The 16,536-nt window shown below is 46.9% G+C and overlaps 1 protein-coding gene across 1 annotated transcript in view; it reads left to right on the top strand.

The window, feature by feature from the left end:
- LOC125435940 (C-type lectin-like) overlaps window positions 1–16,150 on the top strand; it is an 86,237-nt gene extending 70,087 nt beyond the window's left edge. The window contains exons 2-5 of the mRNA XM_048502468.1: window positions 11,756–11,847; window positions 13,187–13,327; window positions 14,860–14,974; window positions 15,920–16,150. Of these exons, the coding sequence (XP_048358425.1) occupies window positions 11,756–11,847; window positions 13,187–13,327; window positions 14,860–14,974; window positions 15,920–15,987 (416 nt within the window). The 3' untranslated portion in view covers window positions 15,988–16,150. The remainder of the gene's footprint in view (window positions 1–11,755; window positions 11,848–13,186; window positions 13,328–14,859; window positions 14,975–15,919) is intronic.
- Window positions 16,151–16,536: the final 386 nt, after the last annotated feature.

Raw genomic sequence — 16,536 nt, 5'->3', positions numbered from 1 at the left:
GATTCGGGCCAGATTTGGGTCATTGGGCTCAGAGTGGCCCAATCCTGAACCTGGCAGATTTGGACTACCCTGAATCTGTGGGAACATTCGAGAATTTCGGATGTTTTTTTAATTTTTTAGGTGATTTTCCCCGTTTTGGCCTGCAGTGGGCGCATTTTAGGATGTATTGCACCAAAATTTCAGGGTATCATCAGGACAGTCTCCTGATGATACCCCCAAGGTTGGTGCAGTTTGGTTCGGGGGGCAAGTTATGGACCCTCTAAAGAGTGGCCCCATCCCCCATTGTTTCCAATGGGAGGTAAGGTGATGGGTCCATTACTTGGCCCCCCTGAACCAAACTGTCAGTCTCCTGATGATACCCTGTAATTTTGGTGCCGATACATTCTAAAATTAGCCCCCTGCAGGCACCCCCAGAAATTTTGCAAAGATTCATTGCGGGTTTTTTGCAGCAGTTTTTCAGCACCAGCAGCATACGGCAGCCCAGCCTTGTGCTGCTGCTGCATTCATTCCTTCGGAGACTCAGCAGAGGCAGCACAGCAGCGACTGTGGGTGAGTGCAGTGAGTTTTTTGGGGGGGTTAAAGTTTGGAGGCGTAGTTTGGGCGGAGGGTCTTTAGGGCGAGTTGAAGAGTGGCACCACCGGCGGGTGGGTGGTTTGATTCCCCCCAGTGTTTTTCCTGTCTTTTAGGGTGGGGGTGGGAATGAGGCACTGGCTGCAGGTGGGTGCTTCTTTAAAAAAACTTTTAAAGGCTCAGACGAGCCTCCAATCTGAATACCATGGATTCAGATTGGGTGAGATTCGGAATGCCTGGGTTCGGATGGTGCTCGTCCGAACCCCTCCGAATCAGCATGGTTTGGTCCGTATCATGGATTCGGAGCATCCGAATCTCCACCTCTACTGTGGAACCTTTAGATACCAACTGAACCCAGTCCCATCCTCTTACCTTTTCCCCACTGCCAGCATGGTGTTGTAGTAATGTGGAGAACTGGGTTTGATTCCCCACTCCTTCACTTGAGCAGCAGACTTTTATCTGGTGAAGTGGATTTGCTTCCCTGCTCCTTCACATGAAGCCTGCTGGGTCACCTTGGGATGGTCCCCGTTCTCTCAGAACTCTCTGAGCCTCACCAGGTGTCAGTTGTGGAGAGCGGAAGGATTTGTATGCTGCTGTGAGTCTCCTTGCAGGAGGGAAAGGTGGGGTGTAAGTCCAAACTACAAGGGCCAGGGCTTTTACGGCCCTGGCCCCTACCTGATGGAACAGGCTTCCAGGTGAGATCAGGGCCCTGCGGGACTTACAAAGTTTTCGCAGGGCCTGTAAAATGGACCTGTTCCGCCAAGCGTTTGGCCAGCCGGGATGATGTCAACTCCGCCATAAGAACATCTGGCCTCCCGTGGGTATATAAAGAGGGGAGTGAAGGGTTGAAGCCATCTGGAGTCTTGGTATTCTATGTATTCTTTTATTTTAACTTATATATGATGATGATGTTTGAAACTTTTTTAATATTGATGGACACCGCCCTGAGCTTTTGGGGAGGGCGGTATATAAATATAATAAATAAATTAAAAATAAATAAAAACTCTTCTTCTTTTGCCCTGTTCTGGCCTTTTTCACCAGAAGAGAGTTTATCGGTGGAGAGTTTACTAGGGATGCTTTTCCACTTTGGATCTAGATGCCACCATTCAACAAGGATGGTTCTGAACTGGAAAGGAACTGGGGGAGAGCTACAGAAAAAAAATTCAGAGCAAATCCTGCCTAGAAGGAATCAAGAAAAATGTTAAGGAAATGCTTGTCCTCTAGGTGTTCCTGGTGAAGAATTGAGAAGCAACTGAGTTCATGTCAGACATCAAGTTCTTCCTAAATTACATTTTGAGAACTGTTTTGCAGTCAGTCTAACCAGGTTGTTGGGAGGATGAAATAGAAGAGCATGTCCTTATTTAGATTATCCTGAGCCAGTTCAAGTGGAAGCAAGAAATGGCAAACTACATTTGCACATCTCCTGCTGTAAGTTAGTTGCTTAAGGCATTCACTGGCCCAACCTGGGTTATAGTCTTAGTTGTGATTTGCTCCTGTTCCTCCCGGGAGGCCATGGGAGGGTCAGGGATTCCAGTGATTACTGGGCAGCAGAGGTATGGCGATAGGCCTGGGCTGTATGAGAAACACAGAGTGAGATTCAGGAATGCTCGCTCTCTGTCTGACCTGCGGCCTATCCCGCGTGATGTAGGTTGTGTGGATGGAGCAGTACACCCTGCTCCGCAGTAGGTGTTGATAAATGCAAGATCCATAAATAATAAGGCCGCCATCCTCCGAGACTTTCTTGGAGAACAGGCAGTGGACCTTGCATGTAACATGGAGAGTTGGGTGAGGGAGGGCGAGACTGTCACCCTCAATGAACTCACTCCAGTGGGCTCCATGGTCATCCTCCAACCAAGGACAAGGGGCCGGGGGTGGCGTGGCAATGGTCATCTGGGATTTGATCTCCTTCAGGACATCCCCTGTCCCACTGATCGAGGAAATGGAGTGTTTGGGCCTTCACTGGGACTCCCCAAAGAGGTTGGCTGTCTTGCTGGTGTACTGGTTGCCTAGCGCACAGGCAGACAGTCTGGCGCGGTCTCTGGAGGTCGTTGCGAACTGGATATTGCAGTCTCCCAACTTGATACTATTGAGGGACTTCAACATCCGTGTCAGTTCAGTCTCCTTGCTGGGCATCGCGCACCTGGTGTCATCTAACTAGGCCTCTCCTTAATAAATACTGGGACTCCCACTCATCAAGGAGGCCATACTCTAGCCTCTTTGGTGACCAGTCTGGGGGAGATTTTGGACTCCAAAGTCTCCCTGGAGGCCCAGGTCACCCAAATGCCCCAGACTGCATTTTACCATCTCTGCCAGGCACGGCAGTTGGCTCTGTATCTCTCCTGTTCTAATCTGGCCACAGTGATCCATGCAAAAGTCACTTCCAGATTGGATTATTGTAACGCGTGCTATGTGTTGGAATTTCCAGCCTTGTTTTGCATGCAGCAGCAGCAGCAAGAGCAGCATGGAATTCTGGGAAGCTGCACGAACATTCTAAAAGTGACAGTTAAAATCCGTTGGTGGTGTTATGTTCCCTCACACACACTCTGAGACTGCCTGAGAGAAAAGATGTGCTCTGTGCTCTGTATACTGCTTAAACCAAACGATAAAGAAATGTGCTCTGACACTAGACTAAAAGAAATTGTAACGCAACCAAACTGTAACAAACCATGAGCTGTGCATGTAACTATTATTTGTGATACTGTAAGCACAGAACATGGAAATTATTTTATATTAAGCCAGTCAATGCCTTTTACATCTCTGTGCTGACAACCATAAGCTGCGAAGCAGGAGATCACGTTTAAAGTTTTCTGAGGAAAAATCATGTAGGCCTTCATCCAGCTTTCTGAAAAAGATTCTGGTAAAAATACAGCTTAAAGTCATTGCACAGAATCATAAAAAGTGTCTTTGTTAAGAGAAAAGCATTCAATGTTCCCGCACTCCAGAAAAAGACACTTTTTTATGTTTGTGTGCAAGTTAAAAGCTCATAAAAATAATATCTTCAACTAAAGCATATCTAAAAGCACAAAACCCAGAAATTAGAAGATAGAAATAAAACATTTAAACATTTCAGCTAAAACATACTTATATGTAACTTTAGCAAGTCTTTTTGAAGACATTTTTATATTAAAAAATTTTTTGCTTAAGAATATAGCAAAGGCACTTTGCTTTCTAAACAGCCCTATTGTTGAAGGGCAAGGAGATTGTAAGCCCCTTTGAGTCTCCTGCAGGAGAGAAAGGGGGGATATAAATCCAAACTCTTCTTCTTCTTCTTCTTCTTCTTCTTCTTCTTCTTCTTCTTCTTCTTCTTCTTCTTCTTCTTCTTCTTCTTCTTCTTCTTCTTCTTCTTCTTCTTCTTCTTCTTCTTCTTCTTCCCACATTCCAAAGAAAAGATACTTTCACTTAGCAACAAGCTAAAAAAAAGTGTGTGTGTCAGAAGAGAACTGGTCAGCAGAATTAAAGCAAAGTGTGAGTCAAGCCATGTGAGAAACCATATTCTTAAGAATGCTATTTAACAATGTATCGCCATGATTAACAATGATAAAAATATTAAAACGTCATGAACTGACAGGATTTGGCTTTGCAACATTTATGGTGCATCAGCTGTTTTTATCCTTTATCTTTATTAACCTTTAATAGGCATAAATAGATCAGGATTTACACAGACACATTCTGCAGTCTCAAGTATAGTTCGGTAGCAAGGAAATAGTCCACATAACTTGACGGTTGACTTCGAGGGATTCAAATCACTTCAGATTTTTTTTTAAAGGAAATAGCCAGAGCAAATGACAGTAAATACCCCTACACATCAATATAAAAATACAATCTAATATAAAACTGCAATAAAAATAGATCTGTTTAGCAAGTTAAAAGCAAAATAATACAGCAATAGGTATCCTACCATGCCGAATATTAGACAGATTAGGGAAGATACCTATCTTTTATAAGAAGATCTACGTTTGTTTTGTATATCATATTTGTTATTTAAAATTTGATTCTGTGCCAAATAATAATGAACCAATTTGGTTTAGTGTACTGGTATAATATATATATATATATATATATTTAAAATACAGTTAAAAGTAATAAAATGGCTGTTTTTATCCTATAAGAACTGTGACATTTGTATAATCAGGGTGACTCCTCTGATTCTAAAACAGACCCTCTGTAGGGTTTAAAATAAAAAAAATAATTAATTATTCCTTGTCGGCTCAAGCTTATTAGCTAACTCTTATTAAACACGTTACCTCAGTAGTAACAATACTGTGTAATGTAAACATCTCTCTCAGGTTAAGTGAAGTTCTGCTTATGTTTTAATGAACTGCTGAGGTAAAACTGCTGAGGTAAAAGCTGTCGTTTGACAGATAACTATTCTAATTTAACATGTCGCACAATCCGCATTTCCGCCCGTTACTTTGCTTGACAGGATTATATATGCCAAATATACCTGTTGCCCTTCACTATGCTGGCCTGCCCTTGAACCTAATCCAGAAACTGAAGCTCGTTCAGCATGCAGCCGCAAGACTCCCGGCAGGAGCCTTGAGTGGGGACCATATAACCCTCGTCCTATTCCATCTCCACTGGATACTGTAACCAATGTGCCCAGATTCCCGTTCAGCCCTTTAAGTCAAAAGGCAAGGAATGGGAGACAGGACTTAATGATGTCACTTCCTGTGTCAGGCTTGGCATCCATCTTAGATCCTCAGTATTCGATTGACGTAGCAGTATAGAAAAACCTTAAAGATCTCATAGATCCGTGGCGGCGAACCTTTGGCACTCCAGATGTTATGGACGACAATTCCCATCAGCCCCTGACAGCATGGCCAATTGGCCATGCTGGCAGGGGCTGGTGGGAATTGTAGTCCATAACATCTGGAGTGCCAAAGGTTCGCCACCACTGTCATAGGCCCCTTCCGCACACGCAAAATAATGCATTTTCAAACCACTTTCACAACTGTTTGCAAGTGGATTTTGCTATTCCGCACAGCTTTGAAGAGCATTGAAAGCAGTTTGAAAGTGCATTATTCTGCATGTGCGGAATGAGCCCTAGATTATAACAGGAAGTATTGACAACAAGCACAAGTAACATGGAACATGAAAAACTCAAGGAACTCCAAGTCTAACTTCAACTATTTAAACTATCTACAAGATATACTGTGAAATTGTGATGTTCTTTGGAGACTGTAATTTCAGGGAGGGCCAAGATGCCCTCATCGCCCCCCAGGAGAAGGCCCCTTCAGGGTAAACTTGTCCTTACAATGGCGGGCCGGCCAGAATCGGCCCCTGAGGCTCTCCAGTGGGGTTTGGAAGCTGTGGCTGGTTGGTTCAGAACTTCCAGGTTGAAACTGAATCCAGCAAAGATGAAGGTCCTGTGGGTAGGTCGTGGGGAGATGCCGGCCAACTTTAGTCTGCCTGTGTTGGATGGCGAGGCCCAAATAAACTCAAAAATACACACGTTGCACTCTGGCTGTGTCCAATCTTATATATTGATCTTACATATAATTAAACAACTTAACACTTCTGTTTGTATTTACATTTCCTTATTTCTCTGACCAAGTTCTTAAAGATACAGCCTAAGCCATCCAACTCTTATAACTAAACATAAATTATCACTTGGTCCATTCAATTCTTTGTTCAGAAACAAAGCTTCAGTTCCATATAGTCCATATTCCAATTCTGTAGGTTCCACATAAAAAGTCTCGCGCGCATAGAACGTTTTTCGTGCGTCTTCCTCAGTATGCCAGTACGTTCAATCAACTTCCAACAGTTCTTTGAGGCTTCTAATGGGTATATTGGCTCTCTGTTAAGAGTTGCCCGCTCCCATCTCTGCCTTCCGTTTGTCTTTCCTTAACTTCTTGGATCACATCCTGGATCCCTGCTGATCAGTTTCAGATTAGATCCTTCTGAGACTGGATCCCTGCTGATCAGTTTCAGATTAGATCCTTCTGCACATACCTTTGTGTCCTGCAGCTGCATTTGATCTTTCTGCATTCATGCATCGCACACACACACACGCACACACACCATCAATAGTTCAGTGTGGCGTGAAGTCAGTCACGCTGGTCTGCAGAAGGAAAATCAGCAACCCTCTCTTCAGACAAGCCGCAGCAAAAGACAAAGTGTGATACAGCAACAGAGGTTGTGGTAAGCAAGCAGCAGGGCTAAGAATGTCCATCTCCGGGTGGGACCTGGGGGTCATCTCCAGGCTTACAAAGATCAGACTCCTTGGAGAAAACGAATGCTTTGGAGGGGATGTCTATGACATTGTGCCCCATTGAAATCCCTGCCCTCCTCAGGCACCATCCCCATATCTCCAGGAGCTTCTTAACAAGGGTTGCCAGGTACCCCCTGGCCACAAGGGGTCGGGGTGGGTGGGGGTTAGGGTTGCCAAACCTATGTTGGAGAACTCCAGCTTGTAAAAGGTGGCACAGGCTATTAATAATATATTTTTTAAAAAATCTAAAGCCTTATGGGGCCGCACATGTGTGTGTTTGTGTGTGCACACTGGCGTAATGCCCATTGGGCAAGGTGGGCAGCTGCCCAGGGCATCACCTTGTGGGGGGCATCAAAATGCTGGGTTCGTTTTTGGGTATTTTAGTGGTTTTCCATTTTTTTTGCTACGGGGAGGCGCAGTTTTTAGACTAGCAGCACCACCATTTCAGCAATATCATCAGGAGACTGTCCCTTATGCTACCCCGTTTGGTGCAGTTTGGTTTCAGGGAATTGAAGTTGGACTCCCAAAGGGGATACCCCTATACATTGTTTTCAATAAGAGACTAATGGAGATAGGGCTACAGTTTGAGACCCATAACTTTGGCCCCTAGACCAAACTATAATGAGAAGTATAGGGAAGTCTCTGATGAACTCGATTTGAACTATTGCCTTCAGAAATGTGCCCCCCAGCCTGCAACTCCCAGTGACAGCAGTACAGAGAAAACTCAATGCAGAACAAGATTCTTAGACAGCAGAATTTCGGGGATGTTCTTGCAGGGAGGGGCATTCTTGGGCCATTATCAGCACCAAAATTTCAGGGTATCATCTGGAGACTGTCATGATGATGGCAACCCAAGGTTTGTGCAGAGTTTGGTTCAAGGTGGTCTGAGAGTTCTGAACCCTCAAAGGGTAGCCCCATCTCCTTTGCAAAAGAATGTGGGATGGGGTACCCATTCTCCTAGTGCAAAAAAAATTTGATACCGTGGTCAGGTGTACACATACATGGGAAAAAAATCAAACTCAGGTTTTACTTAGAATTCCCACAGTTTGCGGGCTGCTGTTACATACATGTGTGCATGGCAAGATGTGTGTGTGTTTGTATTCAAATACATGAATACATAATAGAAGGGGGGGGCAGAGCAGATACCTGGTATCTGCAAGGCAAGGTTGACAAGTAGGGACCAAAAACCCTCCCAGGTAGAGTTACAGGTGGTGGCACACATTATGGCAAGCTATTATTTTACGCTATTGCTCTGATTTTTTATAATTGTTCTTGCCAAGTATGTATAGTATTTTGTAAATTCAATCAATACAAAGTAAGAGAGAGGGGGGGAGGGACACCATGAGAACACAATCGAGTGACAAGCAATGACAAACATTTTGCTTCTATCTCTATTTTTTATTTCTCTTTATTGTTGCTGCCAATAAGTATAGTATTTGTAAACCCTATTGGAAGGAAGGAAGGAAGGAAGGAAGGAAGGAAGGAAGGAAGGAAGGAAGGAAGGAAGGAAGGAAGGAAGGAAGGAAGGAAGGAAGGAAGGAAGGAAGGAAGGAAGGAAGAGAAGAGGAAGAGGAAGAAGGAAGAAGGAAGAAGGAAGGAAGGAAGGAAGAAGGGAAAAGGAAGGAAAGGAAGGAAGAGACGAGACGGTTGGGCGGACCCGGACAAGACAGACGGAACCCAGACAGACGAGGAGGAGGAGGGAAGGAAGGAAGGAAGGAAGGAAGGAAGGAAGGAAGGAAGGGGAGGAGGGAGGAAGGAAGGAGGGAAGGAGTGGTGGTGAGAGGCTAGTGAGGCCAGCCAGTGAGAGAGTGAGAGGCGAGAGCTGTGGCCGGGGAGGGAGGGAGGGAGGAGGAGGGAGGGAGAGGCGGTGGTGGTAGGCCCAGTGAGCCAGACCCAGTGTGAATGAGCCGAACTTGAAGCAGAATACAGGCGAACAGAGGCGGACGGACAGACCCCAGACTGGTGAGCCAGAGCGGACATACACACACCATTTGTGTTGAGGGAAGCATCCATGCCACTTCCAATTATTTCCATGTTTTGTTCTTTCTCCACAGGGTCAGATGCTGTCACTCTTGTTTCTCCAAATCCCCCTTTGGGGCCTGCTAATCATGACCTATTTTCCGGAAGGCAAGTCCATGCTATGCTTTCCTAGCTTGGAGACTGTTGGAGCAAGGAAACAGATTTAGGAGAAAATTGTCATTATTTGTTGGCCCCGAAAACTAAGCGGAGGCCCGGCCACCTGCGATTACTGTGGCAATTGTCCTTCTCATCACAGTCCGCAACCCACACGGATGTCCATGCAGGTCAAATGATCCCCAGCATAGCCTTTTGGGAGCAGCAGTGGCGTAGTGGCTAAGAGCAGGTGCACTCTGATCTGGAGGAACCGGGTTTGATCCCCAGCCCTGCAGCTTGAGTTGTGGAGGCTTATCTGGGGAATTCAGATTAGTCTATACACTCCCACACACGCCAGCTGGGGGGACCTTAGGCTAGTCACAGCTTTTCGGAGCTCTCTCAGCCCCACCCACCTCACAGGGTGTTTGTTGTGAGGGGAGAAGGGCAAGGAGATTGTCAGCCCCTTTGAGTCTCCTACAGGAGAAAAAGGGGGGATATAAATCCAAACTCCTCCTCCTCCTCCTCCTCCTCCTCCTCCTCCTCCTCCTCTTCTTCTTCTTCTTCTTCTTCTTCTTTTGGGGTGGTCAAAGGGAATCCCTGTTTCCCTTTTCAATTCACATTATTATGAGGTGCTGTCTTGGTTTTTAGTATAATGTAACCCTTTCCATTCCCCAACGAAATTGTCCAGAGTGCAAATCCCGCTGTCCATGAGGCTGGTTGACACGCACAATCCTGGCTTGGGGAAGGCAGAACTGGGGCAAGCAGGCTATCCCAGCCAGGCAGCAGAGGCAGGGTGGTGAGGCGCTCAGATCGAGGCCAGCTCCCTGGGTTCTTAAAGGGCCACGTGCGAAAGAAATGGAGCCAGTAGTGTTGGTTCGCTCCCACCCCGCGGATTTTCTTAGAAGAAAAAGGCAAACTCCAGCTCGCTTTTAGTAAGAGAGCTGTGGCGAATATGGGTGAGGAAGTGGGTAAGTGGTGGTTGGATGTGTGGGAGGGCAGAGTGAGGTGTGTGAGGATGAACTGGATGTGTATGAGAGTATTGTGTTGTGTGGTAGCAGTGGGTGAGGCACAGACAGTGAAAGTTACCTGCATGTGTGTGTGGGGGGGACCCCACCTGACATCTCACACAGCAAAGTGTGTATGTGTTGCACTTCCAGTCGTATTACCTACCAGTATTACCTATTTACTGTTTTCAGTGCTCATCTGTGGCCATCTGCGTGAACATTGTAAGGGCATACCAAGGCCTCAGGCCACAGACAGGCTGCACGAACATTCTAAGGGTGACAGTTAAACAGAGCCAGCTTCATGGCCTGGTGCACCAGGAAAAAGACAGTTTACCTGGCTCAGGTATGGACTTTCAGTGATTTGAAGGTCCAATTACCTGCCCGCAACAGGGAGGGACGTCATGTGAAAATTTGGGGGCGATCTGTCCAGCCGTTTCGGCCTTAGGGCATTACCAACAAACGAATGGTTAGCTTTTTATATAGATAGATAGATTAGCAGTGTGGTTAAGAACAGTAGACTCTATTCTAGAGAATCACTTTGATCCCCCAGTCCTCCACAAGAACAGTGGACACTTATCTGGTGGACTGGATTTGCTCTTCTCCCCAGGAAACCTGCTGGGGGACCTTGGGCCAGTCATATTTCCCTCAGGATCCTCTCAGCCCCACATCAGGGGAGAGGAAGGGAAGGAGTATGCAAGCTACGTTGAAACTCCTTACAAGAGAGAAAGATGGGGTATAAATCCAAACAACTACTACTACTACTACTGTTATTGTTGTTTGTTGTTGTTGTTAAGAACATAAGAACATAAGAAAGAGCCTGCTGGATCAGACCAGAGTCCATAGTTGATAGTTCCATGGAAATGTCAACTCAATGCATGGCAGCTGTGAAAAAGGCAAACTCTATGCTGGGGATCACTAGGAAAGGAGTTGATCATAAAACTGCAAAGATTGTCATGCCCTTATATAAAGCATGGTGCAACCGCACTTGGAGTACTGTGTCCAGTTCTGGTCGCCGCATCTCAAAAAGGATATTGAGGAGATAGAAAAAGTGCAGAGAAGGGCAACAAGGATGATTGAGGGACTGGAGCACCTTCCCTATGAGGAGAGGCTGCAGCGTTTGGGACTCTTTAGTTTGGAGAGGAGGCGGCTATGAGGGGATATGATTGAAGTCTATAAAATTATGCATGGGGTAGAAAATGTTGACAGAGAAATTTTTCTCTCTTTCTCACAATACTAGAACCAGGGGGCATCCAATGAAAATGCTGGGGGGAAGAATTAGGACTAATAAAAGGAAACACTTCTTCACGCAACGTGTGATTGGTGTTTGGAATATGCTGCCACGGGAGGTGGTGAAGGCCATTAACCTGGATAGCTTTAAAAGGGGCTTGGACAGATTTATGGAGGAGAAGTCGATTTATGGCTACCAATCTTGATCCTCTTTGATCTGAGATTGCAAATGCCTTAACAGACTAGGTGATCGGGAGCAACAGCCGCAGAAGGCCATTGCTTTCACATCTTGCATATGAGCTCCCAAAGGCACCTGGTGGGCCACTGCGAGTAGCAGAGTGCTGGACTAGATGGACTCTGGTCTGATCCAGAAGGCTCTTTCTTATGTTCTTAAGGCCATTGCTTTCACATCTTGCATGTGAGCTCCCAAAGGCACCTGGTGGGCCACTGCGAGTAGCAGAGAGCTGGACTAGATGGACTCTGGTCTGATCCAGCTGGCTTGTTCTTATGTTCTTATGTTCTTATGGGAGTAAAGGGGTTTCTGCTTCCTCTCGCATCCCCCCCTTTGATATAACTGAATTCTTACCTTTCTTCTCAAGGTAACCCCTTCTTCCCCTTTCTTTGTCAACAGCCAAAGGAAAATCCTGCCCCAGAGGGTGGTTGTCCTACGTCAGCAGCTGTTATGGACTTTTCCCAGACAAATTGACCTGGAAAGAGGCAGAGGTGAGAATTCTCAGCGCTTTGGTACCCCAACCCGAGCTGCATAAATTATTTTCTTTCCTACAGGAAAGAGAGCATTATTATCCTGCAGCAAAGAAGAAGAAGAAGAAGAAGAAGAAGAAGAAGAAGAAGAAGAAGAAGAAGAAGAAGAAGAAGAAGAAGAAGAAGAAGAAGAGGAGGAGGAGGAGGAGGAGGAGGAGGAGGAGTTTGGATTTATATCCCCCCTTTCTCTCCTGCAGGAGACTCAAAGGGGCTTACAATCTCCTTGTCCCCCTCACAACAAACACCCTGTGAGGTGCGTGGGGCTGAGAGAGCTCTGAGAAGCTGTGACTAGCTCAAGGTCACCCAGCTGGCGTGTGTGGGAGTGCACAGGCTAATCTGAATTCCCCAGATACGCCTCCACTGCTCAAGCGGCAGAGCAGGGAATCAAACCCGGTTCCTCCAGATTAGATACACTAGCTCTTAACCTCCTACGCCCTTTTTCACACACTGTGGGCACTTTTGGGATCTCGGTACAGGGTGGTGGGCGCAAGCATGAAATGGCTGCCATGGGAGGTGGAACCAATCACGGAATGGCCCTTTCTGCGCAAGTAACTGAAAATGTTTGCAAAACGTTTTTATCTGCTTCATTGATTTCACCCACTAAAACAAAAACAACCCCTCCCCCCAATAATAAACAGGTGAGACGGAACGTGGCCCCAGGAAGGAAGTCCGGGGACTGCAAGGCGGCATGGGAAGAGATCGCACAGCGAGTTGAAACGTTTTGAAAATGTTTCGGCAAAAGAATTGCCATTTTTGAGGATGCATTTAAAACATTTTCAGGCTGGAAATAAAGCACTTTGGGGGTACAAACTATGCGGAACTCCTCAGAGAAAACGTTTTATTTCTGGCCTCCAGATGTTTTAAAGTGTCTTGCGCAGAAAGGGCCAATGACAGGAAGTGAGTGGGTGCATAAATCTGAGGCCCCTTCCGCACACACAAAATAATGCATTTTCAAACCACTTTCACAACTGTTTGCAAGTGGATTTTGCCATTCCGCACAGCTTCAAAGGGCATTGGAAGCAGTTTGAAAGTGCATTATTCTGCGTGTGTGGAATGAGCCTTATACTAAGTCTTCAACATTTCAGGTAGAAGCTCTATTCAATGGGATGTTTTTTAGAATGGGCAGAAACGGGATCTGTGAGTTGCAGTGTGGGGTTTTTCCTTTTCCGCTTTCTAACTGTTTCCATTTCCTGGGAGGGAACTGGTCTTAACAAGGTCTTTACCTGGTGCTGCCTGATCCGCTCGCCGTCAGATATCTTTTCCTCTAGCCTAAAAAGTGATTGCTCTTGCTCTCTCCCAGAAGGAATGTCAGGCCCTGGGTGAAAGTGGGCATCTTGCCTCTATTTTAAGCGACGATGAGCAGAATCTAGTGGTCCCATATATTAAGGATGAATTCCAAGGCGTGGGAAATGTCTGGTTTGGACTTAGAGACCGCTGGAAAGTGAGTATCCAATGCTTGCAGCTACTGGACGGAGGAGGAGGAGGCAGAGGAGGCAATGGGTTGAGTTGCCAACTCTGCTTTGAGGGATTCCTGGAAATTTGGCGATGGAGCCTGGGGACGGTGGACTTTCGTGAGCGGAGGGAGCTCATTGGGGATGTAATACTCGATGGGAATTGATCTCTGTTATCTGGAGATCTTTTGTGACTCCAGGAGAACTGCAGGCCCCACCTGGAGGTTGAAAACGCCAGCAGTTGGGGTAGCAAAGGAAAATGAATGGGAAAGAGCCGAAGCTGGAAGGGGAGGAGAGAAAGGGGGCATTAGGCTGGGATATTTGAGTGCAACAGATACCGGATCCGGCCTGAATCTCGGCGAATTTGGACATATTCGGGCCAAAATTGGCCGAATATTTCTTGCCCGAATATTTCTTGCCCGAACGAATCTGAATGCAAGGTATTTGGGCTTTAAAAAATATTTTTGGTGTTTTTTGCATTTTGGCCTGCAGGGGATACATTTTTAAAGCTAGCAGCACCAACGTTTCAGGGTATCATCCAGAGACTGTCCTGATGATACCACCCGACCTTGGTGAAATTTGGTTCAGGGGGTATAAATCCACACTCAAAATGTTTTAAAATGTTTGTGCAGAAAGGGCCTTGTGGCAAACCTACAGGGTTTTCAAGGCAAGTGATAAATAGAAGCCTGCTGATAAACTTTGGGCTAGTCACAGTTCTTTCTGAACTCTCTCAGCCCCACCTGCCCCACAAGGTGTCTGTTGTGGGGGGAGGAAAGGAAGGAGTTTGTAAGCCGCTTTGAGACTCCTTAAAGGAGAGACGGCGGGGTATAAATCGACACTCTTCTTCTCTTTATTGTTGCCCTATGCTCGACTCCTTCCAGCTTATTAATATTCTTACTAAACTCTGATGCCCAAAACTGAACACTCCGTGTGAGATCTAACCAAAGCAGTATACGGTGGCACCACTACCACACTTGATCTTGATTCTACACTTTTGCTGTGTGTATGCTGATAAGTCAAAACTGACGCATGGCGCCCCCATACCCTGTTTCCCCGAATATAAGACATCCCCTGAAAATAAGACGTAGTAGAGGTTTTGCTGAAGTGTGAAATATAAGGCATCCCCCAAAAGTAAGACGTAGCAAAGTTTTTGTTTGGAAGCATGCCCAACGAACAGAGCACAGAAAAATAGGACATCCCCTGAAAAAAAAGACATAGCGCATCTTTGGGAGCAAAAATTAATATAAGACACTGTCTTATATTCGGGGAAACACGGTAGGTGTTTTAAGGCAAGTGATGTTCGGAGGTGGTTTGCCTGATTCCACATGGGCTGAGAGAGTTCTGGGAGAACTGTGACTGGCCCAAGGTCACCCAGCAGGCTCCATGGGGGGGAGGAAGAACCCAGTTCTTAGAGGACAGTCCCTGGTGATGTAACAAACGGACTGTAATTCCCGGGTATGTGTGTGCAGAGCCTTCTTCCTCCTCCCCAGTAATAACCCTGCTCTGTTTGCTTTCTCTGCAGTTTAGATATTGGGGATGGGTAGACGGATCGGAGGCCAAAGATTTTCACTGGACTGCAAATGCACCCAAACTCTTTACCAGCTCAAAGCACTGTGCCTATCTGATAGAATCTGAAGGTGAGGTTTGTTAAACAAGTTACACATAAGAACCGCAGCCCTGAGGGTGATTCAGGGTGAGAGGATCTTTGAAATAAAGATGTGGGAGGTACAGGTTCAATTCCCGCTCTTCCACATGAAGCCAGCTCGGTGACCTTGGGCCAGACCAAAGGTGTATCGGGGAGAACACCTGCTCTGGGCATCCCCACCCTGGCCCCATGCGCACCACCCCTGTGACACCCCCCCAGCTCTCGGGGATGAGGATCGGGACAGGTCTTGGGGACAGGATGGCTCAAATGGGCAATGCAGCAGCAGACCAGCTCCAGGGCTGGTTGGCTGTCACAGCGCCCATCCAAGCTGCCCCCCACCTGACCTGCAGGCCACCTACTGCCCTCCCCTGGCTTGCAGGGAGGCAGGAGGTGGGCCTTTGCAGTGGGTTGCCCAGGAGGCAGCCTGCCGTCTGAGCCTCGCCCCCAGTCTCTCTGCAGGGAGGAAAGGAGGTGGGTCAGACGGGTGCCGCATGCCGCCCATGGGGACAGAGGGGTCAAATGACCCCCCATGGTAATGGCATGCTGGGAGAGGAGAGAGGCGGAGTGATTTTTCAGCCGCCCTGCCAAAGTGCCGGGGGTCAGGCTTCACCCTCCCCATTCCATGACTTGGGCTATCTGAGGGGATTCTCCCTGAACTCTCTCAGCCTCACCTGCCTCACAAGGTGTCTGTTGTGGGGAGAGGAAAGGGAAGGAACTTGTTAGCCACCTTGAGGTTCCCTGCAGCCCAGATGTCAAACTCGCGGCCCTCCAGATGTTATGGACTACAGTTCCCATCATCCCCTGCCAGCATCATGCTGGCAGGGGATGATGGGAATTGTAGTCCATAACATCTGGAGGGCCGCGAGTTTCTACTACAGTGAAGAAAACAGTGGATTATGAGAACCAACTCTTCTTCTTCCTCTCTGTCATTTTCTAGGTTATAAGACCTGGCAAGATTCCAGCTGTTCAGTACCGTATGCCTTCTTATGCAAGATGAAGGCCTGAGCAGAGGGTTCTTTTGTGTCCGTCTGACTCCAGTGCCCTCAGTCTGATCAAAGGCCACTTTTCTTGTAAGCGCCCGAGTCCTTCCATCCACAAAAGCCCAATGTCATACATCTCTGTGTGGCAGTTCATGCCTCAAACTTCTGTTGAGCAGTAGCAGCAATAAATTCTTTCAAACCCCCCCCCTGTGGCTCCTTAGTCTGGTACTCTTTTGGTCTCAGATTATCCTATAAGTAAAGCCTCCCTATTTGAACAAGGTGGATTTTTCAAGTGCTTGGCGTTATTCCCAGGCTAAAGTTTGGATTTGGATTGTCACAGGCTTTCACGGCCAGAATCACAAGGGGATTGTCGGTTTTCCAGTTAGTGTGGCCGTGTTCCAGTAGCATTTTCTCCTGACGTTTCACCTGCAGTGGCGTAGGAGCAGCAGTGGCGTAGGAGGTTAAGAGCTCGTGTATCTAATCTGGAGGAACCGGGTTTGATTCCCAGCTCTGCTGCCTGAGCTGTGGAGGCTTCTCTGGGGAATTCAGATTAGCCTGGGCACTCCCACACACG

This window comes from Sphaerodactylus townsendi, linkage group LG06, assembly GCF_021028975.2.
Source record: "Sphaerodactylus townsendi isolate TG3544 linkage group LG06, MPM_Stown_v2.3, whole genome shotgun sequence".
In the NCBI taxonomy this organism is placed as follows: domain Eukaryota; kingdom Metazoa; phylum Chordata; class Lepidosauria; order Squamata; family Sphaerodactylidae; genus Sphaerodactylus; species Sphaerodactylus townsendi.
This window is presented reverse-complemented; position numbering and strand designations above follow the sequence as displayed.